Raw genomic sequence first — 20,949 nt, forward strand, 5'->3', positions numbered from 1 at the left:
ATAAAATGTTTTTGGCTCAAAAATTGGAGGGGGCACATATATCACATTTATATGAGCATGACACTTTGCTTCTGGCTATTAGCAGAAACAAACAGGAGCTTTAAAAGGGATCCGCTCCACGGTTTGAAAGTGGAATGACCTAAAGTCTCCCTGTCTTGGTGCTGAGTGTGTGCAGGGCTGTGCCTCTGCCATCCTCCGTCTAAAGCCACAGATGCTGCAGTGTTTGTGTGTTGACTCTGTGTAATTTGTTTGCACTAATTTGTTTTGGGGTATCTGGGGAGTTCCCTTTTTAATTTGCCTCTCTCTGTTTACCCCTCTTTGTGGAGCACTGATCTGTTAAGCAGCAGTAAGAGCAAGAAAGAGAGAGGAAAAGAGAGAGAGAGAGGGATGGGGTGTAGAAGAGCCTAAATTAATAGAAGGTACTATGCAGATTGTTTTAAGCTCTGGCTGCTCCGTCGGGCCCAAAGGCCTTGCTCGCAGCCTGCACCTGCTCCATCCCGCGGGAACTTGGTTCCTGATCCGTGGCCCCTCTCCCTCTCCTGTCTCTCTTCTCTTCTCTCTCTATCTCCATCTCTCTCTCCCCTGCTGTTTCCTCCGCACGCCTCCAGTGCCTGGAAACGCCTTAATCAGCCCTCCTCTGCGCATGAATGGCTGCCACTCATTAGCCTGATTGAAAAGATGGTAGCTCATGCTAAACACACGCATACACACATGCACACACAGGTTGGAAAACATTCACACACTGACTTTTTGAATATTAAAACCTACATTTAAGCAATTTAATGCAAAGAGTGTTGTTGTTCCGCATATCAGCATGACGGGTCATAAACAAAAATTGAATACTGAGCAACTTTCTAACAGTTCAACAAACAAAACATTAATATTAGTTATCTTAAATTTAAGGCAGAGTATTTCCACGTACTTGTTCTATTTTTGCTTCACCAATGAAAATACTGTTGTCAAAGTAAAATCAAACATCCAAGCAATACACAATGATGGGCTGAATGAATGAAGCAGAATTTTGAATGAACTTACTCATAAAAACAGTGGCTGTATCCTAAATCTCAGTATATGAAAAGACTTCTAAATTCACAGTATTCATAAAACAGTATCTGGATGACTTATTACTTCTGGTGTGATTTTAAAGTGTGCATCTGAAGGACACTTTACTATACCATGGCATGAGGCCAAAGGGAGAGGATTTGTGAATGGCAGTGAAGCAACACAACTAATGCTGGTAATAATAATAACAATTATTATTATTGTTACATTTATATAGTGCTTTTCTGGATACTCAAAGCGCTTTATATGGAAGGGGTAACTCACATGACAACGACAACACAAATGTAGTCTGTCCGGATTACGTTCATACACATTATTCATACTATATAGTGCTTTTTAACAGTTGCAAAGTAGTAACTTGTTCAAAAGAATTACCTACGCAGCATAGCCTATGGGATTTTGGTAGGTCACCTGTAAATGACAGCATGGTGAATGTTGTACATCCGGATTACATTCATTCTACACACATTTATACTATATAAAACATTCTTTTTAGCGGTCGTTAATAACTTTTTCAAATGCCTACTCAGGAGGGTATTTAGTTTCAGCCCGTTCTCATCCCAAGACTTCATATGCTGACGCTTTTGACAACGTGTATCCATCGAACGCACATCGCACCCTTTAGCGTCAATATGAGACACAGATATATATGGGCCAGAAGGCGCCTCCTAGTGGTCTAACCCTAACCCTACCACAGACCTAAACCTACCCATAACCGAAACGTGTTATATTGACGATAAAGGGTGCCATGTGCATTGGATGTATATGCATTGTCAAAAGTGTCAGTATATGACGCCCAAATGTAGCTAGACATATGTTTTTGTGTTAACATGTGTGTTTTTTTTTTCTGAATGAATCAGTGTTTAATGAACCATTGGAGTAAATGATTCAATGACTCGCTCATAAAAAGTCACTTGTTTAATTCCTGAATGATTCTGTGTTTTTGAATGAATCGCTTAAGTGAATGATTCAATAACTCAATCTTAAAATCACTTGTTCTGTTCCTGAAAGTCGGAAAGTCTGAACTAATCGGTTAAAATAAATGATGTGACCTGAAAAAAGGACAGAGACAAATGGAGAGACACAAACAGTAAAAAGTAAGTGCTACTTACTTGGCCTGTCGAATCTGAGGACCTGAACTGTTGCATAATCCCCTAATAAATGTACTGTAAAAGTGGAAAAGAAAAGTAAAGCGTCAAACCACCAAACAACAACCAGCAACTAGTTGCATTCACTGGGTTAAATGGTTTGGAAGAGAAAAACGTGGCTCACACACACTTTGAAATCACCACAGCTATTTTAATTGATGTTTTGGAGCAATCATTGTCAAACAACCACTCAGTTCAGGATAACTAAGCTCTCATGGGGGGGATCTCAGTTATGGACATTTTAAATGGTAGAATCTTTGTCTACATAGCCTATATATTTATAACCATCATTTTGCCTCCATAGACAGGAAATTAACTGGCTTTAAGATCTGGTAACAGATCTATAGCAAAATGGACTTTGACATCTTATGAGAGCATAATCCAGCTATGTTCTCAACACACAGACACATCTCTAAAAGTCTATTGATAAACATATATCACAGGGTAGAATTCAAATGCATTGGTTAATGCACATTTTTGAAAGTGAATTTGGATACAACTGTTAATCAAAATGACAATTTTTAGTTGTGCATCTCCTTTAGTAAATGAAAAAGCTTAATTTTTTTATTAGGCTACTTTATATCCCAAAATAATCTGCAAAATTCAGTAATATTAACATAAAATGAATATGATACTGAGTTTATGACGTGTATTTGACTTTGGATCTATGTAGGGAATAAAGATGCACTTTACACCAGCTCACACAAACACATGCAGGTAAATGATGTATTACATTTAGCTACTGTATATCATACACACACACACACACACACACATAACACATCCCACTGATTGTATGGACCCTGTTTAAGTCCTCTTATTTTCCCATCCATCCAACTTTACATTGTCCAATGATCTAAAAAGTGCAAAACAACAATGGAAAGTACACAACAGAATTCTGCATAAAAGATCGAACCTTACAGGGATTTAAATCATTTCATTTAGTACAGGCTTGGGTTTCAAGTAAATTCAACAGAAAGAGGGTGATCTCATCATGCTGCTGTTGATCACAACAATGTTCCCTCAACTAAGGCAAATCTGCTCATCTACACTTTGGTACACACAAAAAAAATCAGACACTTGGATAAAGAAAATGTATAATTATAGACTCCACCAAAGCTGACTGCTTAGTTTTCACTAGAGGTTTACTGTTGTTATTAATATTTAGAAATATTCTTTTAAGGCAGAAACTTGAAGTGATGCCCGCAAAGGCAATACAAGTGGCTGCATAGGACCACCTCAGAATGTGAATGGTCACAGTGCCCTCTGGTGGTGACATGCAAAGCAGGTCTGTTTAACAGAACCAAAATGGAAAGAGACACATGGAGATGGAGAGAAAAGACTGTCACACGTACAAATGGTTGCAATCAGGCACACGGGTATTAAGCACCATTCAAACTGATCAGGAATCAGCTGACACTGATGACACACACTGGAGCTATAACCAATACAAATTATAGGAAGGGATTATGTTCTATTGTAGCCTAAATATTTGTGAAGATTGGATTCTCATTTGGTTATTTTGTGTTTAAGCTTTTTAAATCTTCATCAGTTCTATTTTTAAGTACTTTAGCTGACTTGGAGCAGGAGTTATTAGGTTTATAGTCACCATGAAGTCAAAACTGACCAATCTTAATGGAATATTGCAGCATTTATAAAAAAATAAATTAAATAAATTAATGTGCCCTCATAATCATTAATCAAAATAACTTCCCCTCCCTCTTGCAACTACAGCCCTTCTCTGATGACATGTTTGCTGCCGTGAGGGCGAGACGACCTGTCAATCACATGAGGTCGACCAATAGCAAACCACAACGATCCAATCAATTCCGACAGAGCCGTTTCACTCGGATATACATCACAATAGGGAAGAAAAGACTATATCAACTTCTGTTTCATGCCGACTTTAAGAAGAGAGGCATTCACACAGAAAAAAAAAATGTAACTCTCAACCTCACACAAACATCCTAGAATCAAGCAAGCTAATGTTACATGACTCTGTTCTGGAGCAAATCTTTGATCAACAATTGAGAAAAATGCCTTAACTGGTCTTACAAATGCAACGGGTGTAATTTCAATTCAATTGTTTCCTAGAAATGAAAGCCAATCAAATTCAAAACCATACTGAAACTGTGGACAAATGAACTGTTGTAATTTAAAACATCTGAGAAAGATGGATGAGATATAATGTTTTTACAAACGTGACTGTCCAAGATGTACAACTGAGAACGGATGGTCTTTTACACGTCTCACAACGGGAACTGAAGCGAGCGCCCGACTTTTGCTCGTCCGTGACTGATGTCAAGTTGTATACGCACGTTTTGTTTCTACTTCAGGTCCATCAAAGTGTGATTTATCCAGGCATGAATCATCAATATCAGTTTTGTGTGCCAGCAGATAACAACCACCACCTCTATTAGATTTAACCCTTGACCTGCTCCACGTCTGAGCCATCTACTTCAATGTCAGAGTCTGAGAGCGAGCGTCCGGAGTGGTCAGAGTTTGAGTTACTGTATGAAGGTAGGCTTAGATCGCTCTCCTCTAAAGTGTCGGTCCTGGAAAAGAGACCAAGGTCCAGCTGGCAGGTGGGCGTCCCGCTGCTGTCGTTGTCGCTGTCATAACAGAAGTCCTCTAAGTCCACAAACCATTCGGGCCAGAACTTCCTCCGTATGCGCTCACAGTACATGGCGAGGTTGATCAGTTCTCCTGGGCACACATAGACATAATAGTTTGTGTAGCTTTCTTGAAACATGTCAAAAAGGGTTAGATGAATGGCGATTAACAACTCATAAACTTACTTGGTAACACTCTACAATTAGGTTCATTTATTAAACATCAGTTAATACAAATCCAGCTGTTCATTGTGTTCACAGTGCTTTAACTAATGTTTTTAATAAAAGTATTATTACGATTTTAATAAAGTATTAGTAAATGTTGAGATTAACATTAACAAAGATGAACAAATGCTGAAGAAGTGTTGTTCATTCTTAGTTAATGTTAACTAGTTAACTAATGAACCTTATTGTAAAGTGTTACTTTATTACTTTACTTACTACTTTATTACTTAAAAAAAAAAACAGTTAAACATGAAAGTATTATGCAATCATTTAAGACATTTCTCCTTATATAGAACCTTTTGGCATAAATTATTCTTTAAATCTGAGTCAGGAACTGAGTCAGGGATGTACGTATATAGAAACCCATTGAACTTTTTTATCTAAGAGTGTAATTTTAATAACAATACAGCAAAATATTTCTATACTGCTGAGGCGAATTGACATCCTGTGTGTGACTGAACTGTAACATGCAGAAGCACAAATAAATGCTTATAATGCCATCTAGTGGAAAAAGTAAATAATTACATTCAACAAACGGCCATGCAAGGGCACAAAAATTTTAAATACTGGTAGTTTATCCCAAAAAATGAAAATTCGAATACCTTACTCACTTTTCCCAAACCTGTTTCATTTTCTTCCGTGGAGCACAAAATATATTATTCAGAATGTTCATGCTGCTCTTTTTTTTTTTAAACAATTAAAGCTCCAAAAATAACAAACATACCCCAAAGTACTATAAACAAAATCCAAAAGACTTATGCACTATATGTTAAATATATTCTAAAGCCATATGATCACAAACCTACCTTCATTTATGAAATTAATTGAAAATCTTACTTTTTTGTCCTCCCAAACCCATCCACCAACATTTTATAGAATAGAATAAGTTGAATATTCTGTCTAACATCTCCTTTCTTGTTTGTTTGGAACATCATGAAGTTGAGTAAATAATGACATTATTGGATATACTGTCCCTTTAAAAACCACAACATCCAAAACTCAAGACATGCATGAATCTCCCTTTTGCAGTCCAAAATATCACTACTTGTGTTTTAATCGGCCAGGCAATCATTTCTGTGACTGATGCTGAGCGTTTTGTTTCTATTAGGAGAGCAAAACTGCAGTTGTGAGGTCTTGGTCACCTTTAATGAGCTGCTCGGGCCGTGTTCCAGGCAGAGTCCACATGGCTTGTGCAAGGTGACCGAACACTGTGGCATCCACACTGGACAGTTTGGGACCCATGATGTACTTCTTATCCCCTGGAAGTCCAAAAAATAAATATTAACCCCCAGCCGTAATGTAAGACAAACAACAGAAAGAACGACTTCTATAAAACTGTTTCAGAAACACATTACCTTAAAACAGCCACTAGAAGAAAATATTTATAACCTTTAATTTATTCAGTTGGATCAGATGGAACCACTTCAACTCCATGTGGTGAGAAGTATGTCAAATATTGTGTCTTCATGCTTTGTGACAAGTGTAATTTCACACTTTGACACTTGAGCTATATAATACTTTTTTTGTTAAAAGGCTTATGATTAAAAAAAAAAACAATTCAAATGACAGTTTTATGGCCTGGAATAAACAACGTTACACTACCGTTCAAACGTTTAGGGACAGGGATTATTTTTTTTTTAGGTTTTTGAAATAAGTCTCTTATGCTCACCAAGGCTGCATTTATTTTTTCAAAAATTAAATATAAACAATAAGACAGAGACGTATAATAACCACAAGTTAAAATAAGTTTTCTTGAATATATTTTAAAATACAATTAGTCAGTGTCACGTATTATCATCAATGTTGAAAACAACTGTGGCGTTTGATATTTTTGTTTTCATTTTTTCAGGATTATTTACATGAATATAAAGTAAAAAAACAGCATTTATTCAAAATGTAGCATTTATTGACGTAGTTGTGTACATACGTCACTCGCCCATGTGTGTCTCGTCATATTCGTAAATATAGACATTTATATTTGCCCCGGCTACTTTGATGCGTATATGTGGGAATGGCATACTTTAGTTGTCACAATGAGCAGAGGAGAGTCCGCTTGCAAAAAGACACTGCAGAAGATCAACATTGGCTTGGCTTTTCGGAGATGGCGAGAACTGAGAGGTCTGAAATGTGTTAAAATTGACACGGAGATGGTTTTAATTGCCATATGTAGCTCTCTAACAGAGTTCATTATAAAGAATTATTATTGGGAAGGGTCATTTCATTATGTGTTGTAGTGCTGTGCTGCAATATTTTTTAAGGAAGTACCATGTCTATTAATGAGTATAGCTACAGTAATGTCTTTAGCTGGTCAGCTTGAGATCCTTTCCATCTAAACTGGTTATATCTATTAAGCCTAGTGGCGAATGCTTTATGAGCAGTTGGATAATATCTACTAAAATATAATTTTTTAGTTCACGGTTCACATCCACACAGTCGTGCAGAGCCGAAGCACAACCAAAACAATGTTCTTCTGCAAAATGCATACAGTATCGTTTTTTTTTTTTAAATCACATAGTGTACCTTTAAACATTGTGCTCACATAAGAAGAAAAAAAAATGCTACTTTAAAGCTCTATTTCTTGTTCTCCTCACCTAGCAATGTGGCCAGTGTGCGCATGTCCTTCTCCATGAGGGCGTAAACCTCCTCTTTAGTGAAGCAGCCAATGCCATGACAGTACATCTCCCTCTTTACGATCCCACCAGTCAGCTGACACAGGGTCCATTTGAGCAGGTCACTGAGGGGTCCGGGAAGGTCCAGCATCCTCTGAGTCTCCTGAACATTATCCACCCACTGACAGTATGCAATGGTCCTGTGAGGACAAGAGAGAGAAGAGAGAATTAGAGGGGAGTCCCTGCATAAATATGTATAAAGAGTCATTTGTATTGTGGGGGAAAATGTCATATAACGAAGACAACCTGTTTAATAATAATACTTATTGTTATTATAATATAAGTATTGGCCTTTATATTGTCATTGTCACAGTCTAAACCTAGCCTTTAGAAAGCAAGTACATTAAAAACCAAAGAATAGAGTGTCTGGTAGTTTAGACTACTGTATGTAAATATATGTATGAAGGTACTGTATATTTAAATGCATAATACATTTATTTAGCAGCTGCTTTTATCCAAAACAACTTGCAAATGAGGAAATTTACAACAAATAATTGATACAAGTGATTTATCATAATATGGGCTTATTTATAATTCAGAGTTTATTATAACTGAGTGCACCTTCAATATCACACAGAAAACAAACTCAGTTTGGCCATTGAGATTCAACTTTGAATTAATTCTCTGCTCTGTGATTATCTGAATCAAATTAATTAAAGCGGTATTCTAATTAACTTCTTTGCACACTAGGCAAAGCATTAATAAAAGTTTTTCATACAAAATGGCTTCAAGCGCTCTTTGGGTTCATGGCTTCATGGCTGAACTCACCACAACTCAACCTTTAAATCAGATTCAAAGCTTCAGTGTGCAAGTTCTGTGGCAAAATAATGACATAATAAATAAATTCCATGGAAATTACTGTATTCTACACATTTGTTAATATGATACTACAAGGTCTTTTTATTTAAATGGGTCAAGTGTGTTTGGAGGTTTATATCTTGACCAAACCAAACTGTTATAATCCAATTTTTCTGTCAATATCCCATCATGACATCCATAACTCCTATTCATAGCTCAATAAATGTCCCTGCTCAGCAAGCTTTTCAGCTGACATACTGTACACAACACCACTCTGAAGTGGACAGATATTTAAACCCATTAATTATTCAATCAATAGCCATGTGGAAGCCTATATATAGGACAGTGTAAAGCGTTTCTGACAATGTGAAGACAGAATGCACAAGAAAAAAAAAAGAAGAAAAATTAATTCAAGGAAGCTAATAATGCAAAAGCAACGAAGAGGAGTAGATTAGGTTGTAAGAAAAGAATGTCTATTCTATTGCTCTTCCCCCCCAGTATAATGCTTACTCTAATATCTAATATACCCAATGTGTAGGAGAATGTTTCAGAACGAGTCATTCATTTTATAAATCTGACGCTTGCACTGCAAATCTTGCCAGCTGGCTTATCATGCATATGTTTTTATTTTAATGGTTTACTATTACAGACTCGTACAACTGTTTGTTGTTTTTATTATGCAAACAGAATTGGCTTTATCTTACAATTGAAATATTCCAATAATTTGAAATAGAACATTTGAAATTTTTTCCATAAAAATAACATTCACTTAAAGTATTACAAAAATGATGAAGATTATCAATCTCCTATGGTCTAGTTAAAATCAGTAATGTGCATGGCAGCTTTGTAATTCTGGACAAGTCATACTAAATAAAATAAGCCAAAAAAAAAAAATCATTTCTATTTGATAGAATGATATATACACATTTTTAAAGTTAAAAATAAATTATATGCATTTAATTTATTTTTTAAAAATTGAATTAAATAATTGTATTACCGGTATTATAAATGTAAATATATTCACCAATCTAAAGGATGAAGAATGATTTATACTTTTGGGTAATAATTATATTTCTATACCGTATTTAAGCCCTCACACCAAAAATCAGTTTTTTTTTTACTTATCACATATTGCATTTTCTTCAAAGGTTTATTACCAGACCCCAACCCTCCAATGTTATAATCCAGATTTTCTGTCTATATCCCAGCATGACATCCATATAATCCCCTGCTCTAGTCAATAATCAGTAAGTGCATATTTGTCCCTCACAATCCAGCAACGGCTCAGTAGCAGGAGAGTGACTCATTCTGAATGCCAGCACATGACTCACCAGTACAAGTGTTCCTCCACCATGGTGGTGATGGCCCGCGCTACCGCCTGCTCCTGAGCGCTCAGACTCTTGTTCAAGCTCATACCAAGTTTCTCCTCCAGAAAGTCAATTATATATTCAGTTCCACATACCTGCTCGTAGTTATACTCAACCCAAGGCATCTTGCCCTGGGAAGAGAGGCTTCCGTCAAAGTAATTCTGCAATTAAAGAAACATAATGAGGGTGTAAATATCTGAATAATAATAATCTCTATTCTGGAGCATCTGGATGTGAATGAAAAAACAATCCTATTTTCTAAGGGCTTTCATGAATTTCATTGACATTTCTACAGCAGATGGTGCCACTTCATATAACTGCATGTAACCACTGATCAAAAGAAATCCGTAATCCATACTGCTCCTTCATGCATACTTGATAGGGCAGATCAACCATCCGCAGATATGTCTCCATTTTCAGGCAGAAAGGTGACAGGCTTGGCACCCCATTTTTTGGCCTGGAGAACTGGTGAAGGATGATGGCGTCTTTAGAATCCAATTCTTGCTCTTTCCTGTAAGGAGGCGATCAAACAGATTTTAAAATCAGACCAATCTATTCGAGATTTTGATATGAACAGATGTATTGTAAGTCAAAAGTATCAGAGTCTGACATATGTATCAGAACTTCACATGTACTCATTTGCCATGCATTTTTTCAATCTAAAATGACTTGCAGCTTATTTACGGTACGCATTTTTCGCTCTGGGGGAATTCATCACCCTGGCAATGGAAAGCATCAGCCTTACCAGTTGAAGTACAGTGAGAAAATGGTTTTACAGGAACAAAATTTATCCATAAAAGCAGCCATTTAGCCCGCAAAAAATCTCGTGAAGTGCAGTGGAAAACAACTTATACTGTAATTATGTGTAAACAGCAGGATGTGTGTGGGAGGACACACAGGCAGGTCTTATTTTACAAGCAGCAACAAGCTTGAGCTTTCAGAACAACACAACCTAGTCCTATTCTGATCACAAACAATTTTAGTTTGTGCAAAATTCAAATTCTTTAATCTCAATAAATAATCTAAAACAGGACAAGTCTGTCTTGGCCATCATTAATAAAAAGAAATTATGATTTCTACACTACAAATAGTCTACTATACAAAAAAAACAAAGTCAAGTCAAGTCAAGTCACATTTATTTATATAGCGCTTTTCACAATACAGATTGTATCAAAGCAGCTTCACAGTGATGCACAGCGAAGTAGCACAACACAGATCAACAACATTGCTAAACACTAAATAAATAACCCCAACTGAGCAAGCTCAAAGCAAGCCAAAAGCAAGGCGACAAAACAAAAAAACAAAAAAAACAAAAAACAATTGGAGATTCATTTTCATGATGATTGCATTACATACACCTGTGGGTCTGTAATTAACCATAATGGTGACAGAAATTTGACCTAGTGGTATGTAATTCGAGTTAAAGGGATAGTTCACCAAAAAAAAAATAATTATATTATCAATTACTCACCCTTATGTCGTTCCAAACCCATAATACTTTTTCTTTGTCTTTTGTCTTTTTATCTTTGGAACACAAATTAAGATTTCTTTTTATTAAATCTGAGAGCTTTCTGACCCTCCATTGACAGCTATGCAACTACTACCACTTTTGTGATTTCATGTTTTCAAAAAGTTCATAAAGAGATCGTAAAACTAATCCATATGAATCAAGCAGTCCAAATTTTCTGAAGAGACACAATTGCTTTATATGATGAACAGGTTGAATTTAGAATTTTGCTCACATTAAAACATTAATCAACAGACCCATCAGTTGTTTCACATGTTTGCTTGACATGTGAGTGAAATTCATTGTGTGTTACGCAGCACGTTTGAGCTTCCACAACAACCAATGAGGTTTGTTCTCGCGCATCAAGAGCTTCTTTTTATGAGGGTGAATAGCCAAAATTAATGACAGAATTTTCACTTTTGGATGAACTATCCCTTTAGCAAACTGTTACATGTCATTAACCAGGCAAAAAAAAAAAAAAAAAAAAAAGATTTTCCCAATTCGTCTTAAAGGCCATTCAGTTTTGTAAGGACTCCACTCACATAAGCTTTACATTTCAGATGCTTGCTTCCATATGACTAAAATGAACATTCTTATGCACAAACAATGTCTATTTATGTCTAATGTTTGTTTATTGCACATATCTGTCTTTTTACGTGAATATCAAAGAATACTTTCCATTCTGTGGTAAACGGAATAGATAAAAAAGCGTAAAGCACCAGAATGAATTGAATGCTGCAGAGCTGAGGGCTCAAACATGACGCTGTCCACTGTTAAAGGTGCTGAAATCCCCCAGTGAAGTAGTCTATTCTACGACGAGGATGAGAACATCTCTTGCCACAAACAGCTGTAAGTCAGTAGGTTAGGACTTCCAACAGCATAGCAGCTCACTTAAGTTATATTTATTAAGTAACGGCCAGCTAAAGGTCGCTTGTACAACGCAACTCAAGGACATCGTGCTCCGGTGGAGTAAACAGTCACGATCACGTGCCGCAAAATATGGCGCGTCATTTACACAAGAAACGAATTTATTAAGGTGCTGCTGTTGTTCTATACCAATGTAAACAAGAGCATTTCCAGCTGAATACTGATGACAGGGCGTTTTCATATGCTCCACTGCGGCCGAAAACCGCTAGTGCATGTAATCTAGAAAACGTGACTTGACGCGAGCTCAAACAATGTAGGCAACACAAAACACAAAACTCACTGGAACTGACACTAGGCCTACCATACATTTTACAGGTTCAAATATATAAAGCATTTATGACGCGATATTATGAACAATGCCAGATGGTAATTTCATACATCATGTGACATCACATTCACTGTTAGGCCAAATCACTGACCTGATGGAGAGCAGCTCATGCAGTAGATACGCAGCCGCAGCCAGCAGGGCACCTCCGGTGATGTAAAGCGTCTTCCTCCACCAGGAATCCGATACCAATCCCGACATGATCCCACCGATATCCTGCACAGGGACGGCAACTATGTCCCCATAAAATAAGTGACGCTCATCAGAGCCACACAGCCCGAAGGACGGGCTCTGATTCCGGCCGAGATCAACCACGAACGACCGGGAGGAGGCGAAACCAACAACCCAGTACATTCTCTCTCTCCTCCCGCTTCCTCCAACGAATCCTACGCCACTTCATTTATCCATATAAATATGGACAGTCGTTACATGGTTGTGTGCTATGTCGACCTCGTAAGACAAAAGAAAAACATTTTAACGGGATTTGACTCCCGCACGGAGCTCCGCATCCTCCTTTGTTGCTGTCCTGGAACTGGGTGACGTCACGGCGCATCACACATGGAAACTAAGCAAACACATTCAGGCTTTTTATAAAACTAAATACGTAGGCCTAAGCATTAAGTGACCGACAAGGAGTTTTAATATATATACATAGCCTACACACACACACACACACACACACACACACACACACACACACACACACACACACACTAACATAGGCTATGTATGTCACCAATATCACCGTTCACATTTCAGCAAACATTTTAGTATATCTTCTCATGGGACAACACTATCGAAGTTAAACCTCGATATATTTTAGAGTAGTCAATGTTTTGCCTAATAGTAGAAATATTTATATTATGCAAATGCTCTGATAGATTGTAATATACAGTACATTTTGGTAAATGCTCTGATAATTGAATCAGCTGCTTTCTAGACTTATATTTAAACTTGAAGTTGATCTAGAAGATTATTATAATTTTTATCCTATTTTTTATTTATATACTAAAGTTGTCATGATTGTTTGCAAGTCAAAGTAAATGTACTCAAAATAGAGAATTGCTCAGGCTGAATAAAACACCCTCAAATTACACAACTAATCAGATCTAGTCTTTGTGTTCATTTTATTAAGTACTTCAAAAATATTATACAAGTGCCATCAAAAGCATCATTATATAATTCTCCCTTTCTATTTGACCTCTGATATGAACCAGAGATCATCACCACAGAACACAAGTAAATTGTAGTTAATTGATCTACATCAAAATGAATATTGTGTGGTTCCATAGGTCAACCTCAAATTCTCATCTTAGCAAGAGTTTATAAAAGACGTTTTATGAATGTGTCTGAAGGCAAAGAATTATTACTGGTTCAGCAACGCACGGTTGCAACATTTTGTGATCACATCACACTATTCTGGAGCAGGTGAAGTCTGTTTGATAGCAGTTCCAACATTTAAATAGCGCCACTGTGACTTGTCGCTCGACCTGGCTCACCCAGATTCTCACTCTCAGCCCAGACCCGGTCAGGCTGGGGCTCTTCTTTGGGTTTGACTGCATGTAAAGCATAGTTGATAGCAGTGCTCTGCTGCCAGCTCCAGGCTCCTGTGAGAGGATTGTACATCATGCCTCTGATAGCCTCCACGCAGAAACCAACTGGGATACAGTACAACAATAAGATAGTAAAAACAAGTAACAAAACAACTGTACAATAAACACTGTAGCAGTGAAACATTAGATCATATTAAGCAGTTATGCAATGCATACCAGGTTTTTCCAACAAACTGTCATTAAAACAGCAAAGGAGATCCATGAAAGAAAAGTTGAGGAGCAATACCCAGACACTGATCAATGAATTACAGTGAGAGAGAAATCAAACACAGAGATGAAACTCACAAGACTCCAACAGTCGTTCCAGATCCTCTGGGCTGATGAATTTATCCCAGTCGTGAGTGCCACTCGGAATAATCCTTAACAGCTGCTCCGCAGCCACAATCCCAAAAACGTAGGACAATTTGGTTTTGTTAATAGTGGTAATGAAAAGAGAGCCACCAGGCTGAAAGACAACAACAGCTCACATTAGTTTGATAATTAATCTCAGATTTCAATAAAGATTTATTTGAAATTAAATTTCGCAGCACTTTAGTCATTCATTCCCAATAAACAAATAGTTCCGGGGATATACACTGTGAAAAGCGATATGGGCTATATGCACGCATAAGTTCCGCATTTGACGTAAGGATGCTCGTCCATTTCCGGTTGTGTAGATTAAAGCGGAGGAAAACCGGAGAAAACGGGATTATCTTCAATATTTACTGTCCTCCCGTCTTTGAAACGAAGCGTACATACGTTTAGATGTAATTTTATATATAGTTATGTTTATTTAATATAATTTTAAAAAGAAGCATAAACACAACGAGGGGTGTCTGTTTTATCTGTTTTTGTGACTAACGTTTCATTAGTATAACCATGGAGTATAAAATTCAATATAAATTCTCGGTATTGCATTGGACTCTATGATCGGCGGAAGTTATCGAGCATCCTTAATCCTTCACCGGAAATAACGCCGTGCATAGAGCCCATTGACTAACTTTTGTGTGTGTACGTATATCATTTAATTATATTATATATTTTAAACGATTAAAGGGTTAGTTCAACATCTGAACTTTCTTCAGGATTGTATTCTCTTCCCGTTCTGTTGTCAATCCGCGTTCACGAGTCCGCAGTGACGCTGCTGACGTGTTATCTGGTGCGCCCGAGCTTCATTTACAGTCTGAGGGGGACGCATGCTGTAAACAAAAAAAATCTTCGCAAACATGTCTAAGGATTGACACAGAGGAAGACTTGCATTTTTTTTGCCCAGCCATAATTATTTGAACCTGAAAACACGGACACACCAGAAAACGTCATCAGCGCCACTGAACGCACATCGACAACAGAACCGGCAGAGAATCCAAAGCTGAATGAAGTCGCAGTTTTTGTTATTTTGGACCAAAATGTATTTTCAATGCTTCAAAAAATTCTAACTAGGCACTGATGTCACATGTACTACTTTGATGATGTCTGTATTTCCTTTCTGGACAAGGACAGTATACCGTAGATACATTTTCAATGGATGGATAGAAAGCTCTCAAACTAAATCAAATATCTTAATATCTTCAACTGAGGTCTTACGGGCTTGGAAAAACATGAAGGCAAGTCATTAATGACATAATTTTAATTTTGGGTGAACTAACCCTTTAAAAGGGATACTTCAGGATTTAGCATTAAGCTTTATACAAGTAGAAAACCTGTAGTATTTTCAAATTACCATACTTTCCACCCTCATATCCCCCTGAGACAAGAGATTTATGTATTTTTTGTCTGGAAAAAATCCTCTGATGACGCAAAAATCGTCATTTTGCATCATCAGAGGATTTTTTGGCCAGAGGCTAAAGACTACAGCCAGCAGAAGGGGCCGTTCCGAATGTTTTAAACCCACCCATAGAGGGTGGGATCTCACTCACAGAATGTACACATAGTGTCAGCCATCTTTTTGGGAAGCTAAGCTCGCAGGCTCTTGTTCTGTGGAGAAAGCCGAGTGGGTTACCGTCCTCTTTTTCCCCAGACATGTCAGGGATTCAGCTTTTGCTTTCTGCAGTCGCCATTCATTGTTTACATGTAGAGCTTTTGTTTCAAACTAACTGAATTCATTCCGATTGGTGAATCTGAATGTAGTGTTTACATGAACGCTAAACAAGTAAACAATTGATGTGTGTTTTAACATTGCTAAGAAAATTCCCACTCCTCCGGGAGAGAAAAGAGACCGGTGCGTCTCACAGATGTCACTAATCACGCCACCTCCGCGACCCTAGCCTCTTCCTGCTCTCCACAGTAAACAATTAATGGCGACTGTAGAACGCAAAAGCCGAATCCCGGACATTTTGGGCGATCTCGAAATACATTTTCGGGCCGACTCATCACGGAGACTCACTAGCAGCCTAGACGTGTTGTTTAACTACTGTTACTGGTAGGCGTGGCCTCCTAGGGCAGCGAAGCAAGTGCATTCTGGGAGTTGTTTCATTCACATAAGACAAAAATATATTTTCTGGCTTTTCTCAGTCTAGAAAGCTCCAAATTCAAAAATAATTTCACATTTCTTCTACATAAATAACCCATTTTAAATACACATTCATCTTTCCAAAAGTGAAGTATTCCTTTAACTGAAAGGGATAAAAAAGCCTAACAGAAATAGGCTGACGGAAGTGCCTCTTATTTTAACTGGATGTCACAGCTTTAGGGAAGATTATGAGGATTTGGAGTAACTCTTTAGGAAGACCGTTTGTCCTCCGACACACTGACCCAGAAGATTAAATCCATTCATTCAGTTATCCTCGCTGAGAATCTGTTGCTTTGTGCTACGGTCATTGTTTGAGATGTCAGTGATGCTGTGACACACCTTCAACACCTGCTGGCAGAAGCTGGCAAAGGCATCCAGGTCAGCCAGATGTTCCACCACCTCAGATGCCACTACGGCATGAAATCCCTCAACTTCCTCCTCAGCGAGGTCTTCCAGGGAGCAGGCCTGATAGCGAACTCTCTTCCGCAATTCGGGATCGTAGGAGGAGTGCAGCTCTGCGGTGCGCACACTGTCCTCCACTGGGTCAATTCCCAGGACATCAGCTCCAAGCCTTCCTAGTGGCTGAGAAAGGTTTATGTTACTCGGGGTTCAAAAAAAAAAAGAAGAGAAAAAAGCCAATTCAAAATAACAAAAATGACTATACTACTGTTTTAACAGTAAATAATGATAAAATAATACATCCATTGGACTGAAAATGTTCAATATTGATTTGAGTAGTATGATAAACAATTTAAATGGAAAAGAAAATTAGGATGTTAGTAAAAAAAAACAATATATATATACATAATTGTTCAGTTTCAAGGAAAAAAAAAAACATTGTTTACTATTGTACAGCAGGGATTGTTAACTGTTTAAACACGCAGAGGAAAAACATTTTATTTTTCATATAATAATAGTTATTTACAATAATTTGAACAAGCACTGACTAAACCTATCAGCAGCAGCACACAAAAAAAAAAAGAAAAAAAGAAAAAAAAAAAAAAAAAAAACATCTGCACATTTCCCTCTGCTGGTCATACAGAGCAGTGCTCCTGAAAATGGGCTGAAGTAACCAGTCAACTGTCTGTACCACTGATGTGCCTCAAAAGGGATCTTTCGACAAAAGCTTTTGCATGACAGGACACTCAAAAAACATCACGCTCACCAAAACACAACAACGACACATCAGGCACAGGCAGAGAGACGGCCCAGAGAAAGTGTTTATCTCAATGGAGGAAACCACTGGGCGTGAAGCTGTCTGTTTTAATCATGTAGTTCAGTTGGCAGGTTTTCAGTTATCATTTGCAGCCAGCCAAAAATAATCATTCATGTTGTTATTAAACCCAACAAAGATGAAACAAGCTTTATTTTTACCATCGAACCCAGATCTGATCCATCAATTAAGAAAGCATCATACAGAAAAACTGAACTTGCACTAATACAACTGACTCAATAATTATCTGTCTAGTTAAGTCATAATTTTCATAATTAACAGAAGTTACCTCACTTAGAAGGCCTCCACCACAGCCGACGTCCATTATTCGGAGCCCAGTCAGAGGTTTGCCCAACGGCCGGACGCCGTGCACATTCAACAAATTATCCCTGAAAATAAGGTCAAAGGTCACGAAATGAGGTTAAGGCATTACTCTAGAGGACAAGTCAGGCAGAAATTTAAAGTGATGTACATCAGACTGACGCAAAACAGAAAATCTGAGGCTAATCACAGCATGCAATTCCAAAATGTGCTTCTCGAGTCACAAACACATCTCACTGCTAGTCCCTCTGGCTAGACACATGCCTTTGCCATCCTGAAGCAATTGTACATCCCAACTATTCGTCTCGCTGGACCCATGGGCAACATCTCCGTATTTCTACCCAAATGCTTGGACAGGCCTTGCAGACCAAAGCAGCCTGAGGTGCTCACTGCCAATCCTGTTAACTCAGCCGATCACTGCCAAAAAAACTCTAAGTCTTTGAAGGAATTCCCTGCCTGATCTCTAGAAAACACACACTCCTCAAGTACAACATAATAACCAGCAACAGCACTGAGGTCCCTCATTTAAACAAGCCCCCAGGGCACCACCATACCCACGCACGCTGCATATCCGCTGTATACTCATCACTGATATAACTGATGCCGTGTGCAGCGAAGGGGAAGAAATTGTGCAGTGGATGATTCCAGGGGACGAAGGGAAAACATCTGACTCTATACATCCTGACTCGTGCAGAAACAGCTGCAAAAAGAAGAACCACAGACATGCTGCATAATCTCCAGCTGCTGTTCTCACCCTTTCACCATACCCACCATTACCTGGACATGAGACAAAACAATTCCTTCTGTGGACATTCTACCAGAAATGAATAGATTCTAGCAGTTCAGATGATTGATTAACATGAAGAAAACATTTGAAAGAAATTCATATTTTTATTCAGTAAGGAAGTATTAAAAAGATCAAAAGGGACAGTAACGACTTTTGAATCATTACAAAAGATTGCTGTTCTATTAGCACTCCATTCATCAAAAGAATCTCGAAAAAACAAATGTTTCAGTTTCAAGAAAAAGTAAGCAGCACAACTGATTTTGTTATTACAAAATCAGAATCTTACTAATATCTTACTCTTGATATTAGTAAGAAATGCTTCTTGAGCAGCAAATCAGCATATCGGAATGATTTCTGAAGGATCATATGACACTGAAGACTGAAGTAATAATGCAGAAAATGTGTTATTTATCATCATTATTATTATTATTATTATATTAAAATAATTGTAATACAATATATTAAAAAAGAAAAAAAATTAAGTGTAATAAAATTTTGCAATTTACTAGTTTGAATGTATTTTCAATTAAATAAAAAATACAAATAATAATAATAATAATTAAAAAACATTACAAATAGCGACCACACACTTTTGAACAGTAGTGTAGGAAAACATGAAACACTTGTAAGTTGTAGGTGTGATATTCTATGGTTCATATAAAACAAATTTAAGTTAGGGACGCATATTAAAAACAAATCTAGGCACTAAAATGATTTATAGGTTATGTTATAACCAAAATAGCTGATATTAAAATAAATGTTTTTTTTTAAACATACATTTACAATGAAACACTAAACGTTATTGCATGTTTTTAGAGATAGTTTTTTCAGATTATGTCACTTGAATGTAATTGTAGATGAAAATGAGAAATCCCATATAAATATGACCAATTTTTTAATATATTAATATATTTTTATATTGTGCAACCCTATTTAAAACAGAATTTTGCTCATTAATCTTTTTTATAAGCTGTAATGCATGCAACCTTTTTGACCATGTATTAGTACCACCAAGATAGTTTAAAATGAATGGAAACCTATGTTAGCCTATATCTTTAACGTATAAGAGACATATATATTTTTAAATAGTTACCTAAAATCTTGCTGATGGATGGTAAATAAAAATACTATTGTGCGGCCATGGCACTTTCATTAGTAGAAAGTACACACCGTATGAATGGCACTCTCAGCTCATTCATGGAGTGCAAGGCTGCAAACTCCCCCTGCAAGTCCCACCACTTGCTCGCCATGGCCTGAAACTTGCGCACCTCGGCGGGGTCCACAGTATTCTGGGAAACCGTGCGGACATTTAAACGGGTTAATCTGCAGAAGAAAACTAATGTTAAAATCTCTTAATTATATGTCGTTATGATTCGCTTGTAAACAAAAACACAATGAAAGGGTAAACTAGAAAACTGGCCAATTAAATGGAAAAAAGCCATGCATTTAACTGCATATCAACTTTTTAAGCCGATTAAATCAGTCTCACCCGTTAGACAGCTGATTCTGTCGGTGATGCTGACACACCGTCCAGCTGTACAGAGAACGCAATGGGTTTCCTTTAGAAGACACGTTTCGGGTTATGAAAGTAGATTCTGCTAACAGCCCGAAAGCTAATCGTGCAAATTTACTGGAGTACATGACTGCGTCTCATTTCGTCCCGCATGCACTTTAAATGTTCACTTCAGTCATTAAATACATATCCAATGTGACCGTGGCGTGTTCGCAGAACTTCTGACCGAGTAGAAACTCAAAATGCAATTAAACGTTCCTATCCCACATTAGGGAAAAACCATATGCAAACAAACGTAGCATTATCGACTGGTTCCATTTCAACATACGCTATTCACCTGAAAAGGTGGAATATGTTTTAATACTTTATAGTTA

General features: G+C 37.4%; 2 protein-coding genes across 2 annotated transcripts; both read right to left on the minus strand.

The window, feature by feature from the left end:
• Window positions 1–2,340: 2,340 nt before the first annotated feature.
• Window positions 2,341–13,271, minus strand: faxcb (failed axon connections homolog, metaxin like GST domain containing b). Its single transcript, XM_039680017.2, has 6 exons — window positions 12,735–13,271; window positions 10,257–10,392; window positions 9,846–10,042; window positions 7,639–7,856; window positions 6,190–6,306; window positions 2,341–4,916 (listed from the first exon to the last, which is right to left on the minus strand). The coding sequence occupies exons 1-6, from the start codon at window positions 12,992–12,994 to the stop codon at window positions 4,633–4,635; spliced, it is 1,212 nt and encodes a 403-aa protein (XP_039535951.1). The 5' UTR covers window positions 12,995–13,271; the 3' UTR covers window positions 2,341–4,632.
• A 472-nt stretch (window positions 13,272–13,743) lies between these two features.
• Window positions 13,744–20,835, minus strand: coq3 (coenzyme Q3 methyltransferase). The gene is made up of 6 exons (XM_039680241.2): window positions 20,552–20,835; window positions 20,233–20,385; window positions 18,244–18,343; window positions 17,081–17,323; window positions 14,539–14,698; window positions 13,744–14,298 (listed from the first exon to the last, which is right to left on the minus strand). Exons 1-6 carry the CDS (start codon window positions 20,701–20,703, stop codon window positions 14,099–14,101), a joined length of 1,008 nt encoding a protein of 335 aa, XP_039536175.2. The 5' UTR covers window positions 20,704–20,835; the 3' UTR covers window positions 13,744–14,098.
• Between the last annotated feature and the right edge of the window lie 114 nt (window positions 20,836–20,949).

The sequence above is a fragment of the Pimephales promelas genome, chromosome 12, assembly GCF_988280905.1.
Source record: "Pimephales promelas chromosome 12, fPimPro1.hap1.1, whole genome shotgun sequence".
Lineage (NCBI taxonomy): Eukaryota > Metazoa > Chordata > Actinopteri > Cypriniformes > Leuciscidae > Pimephales > Pimephales promelas.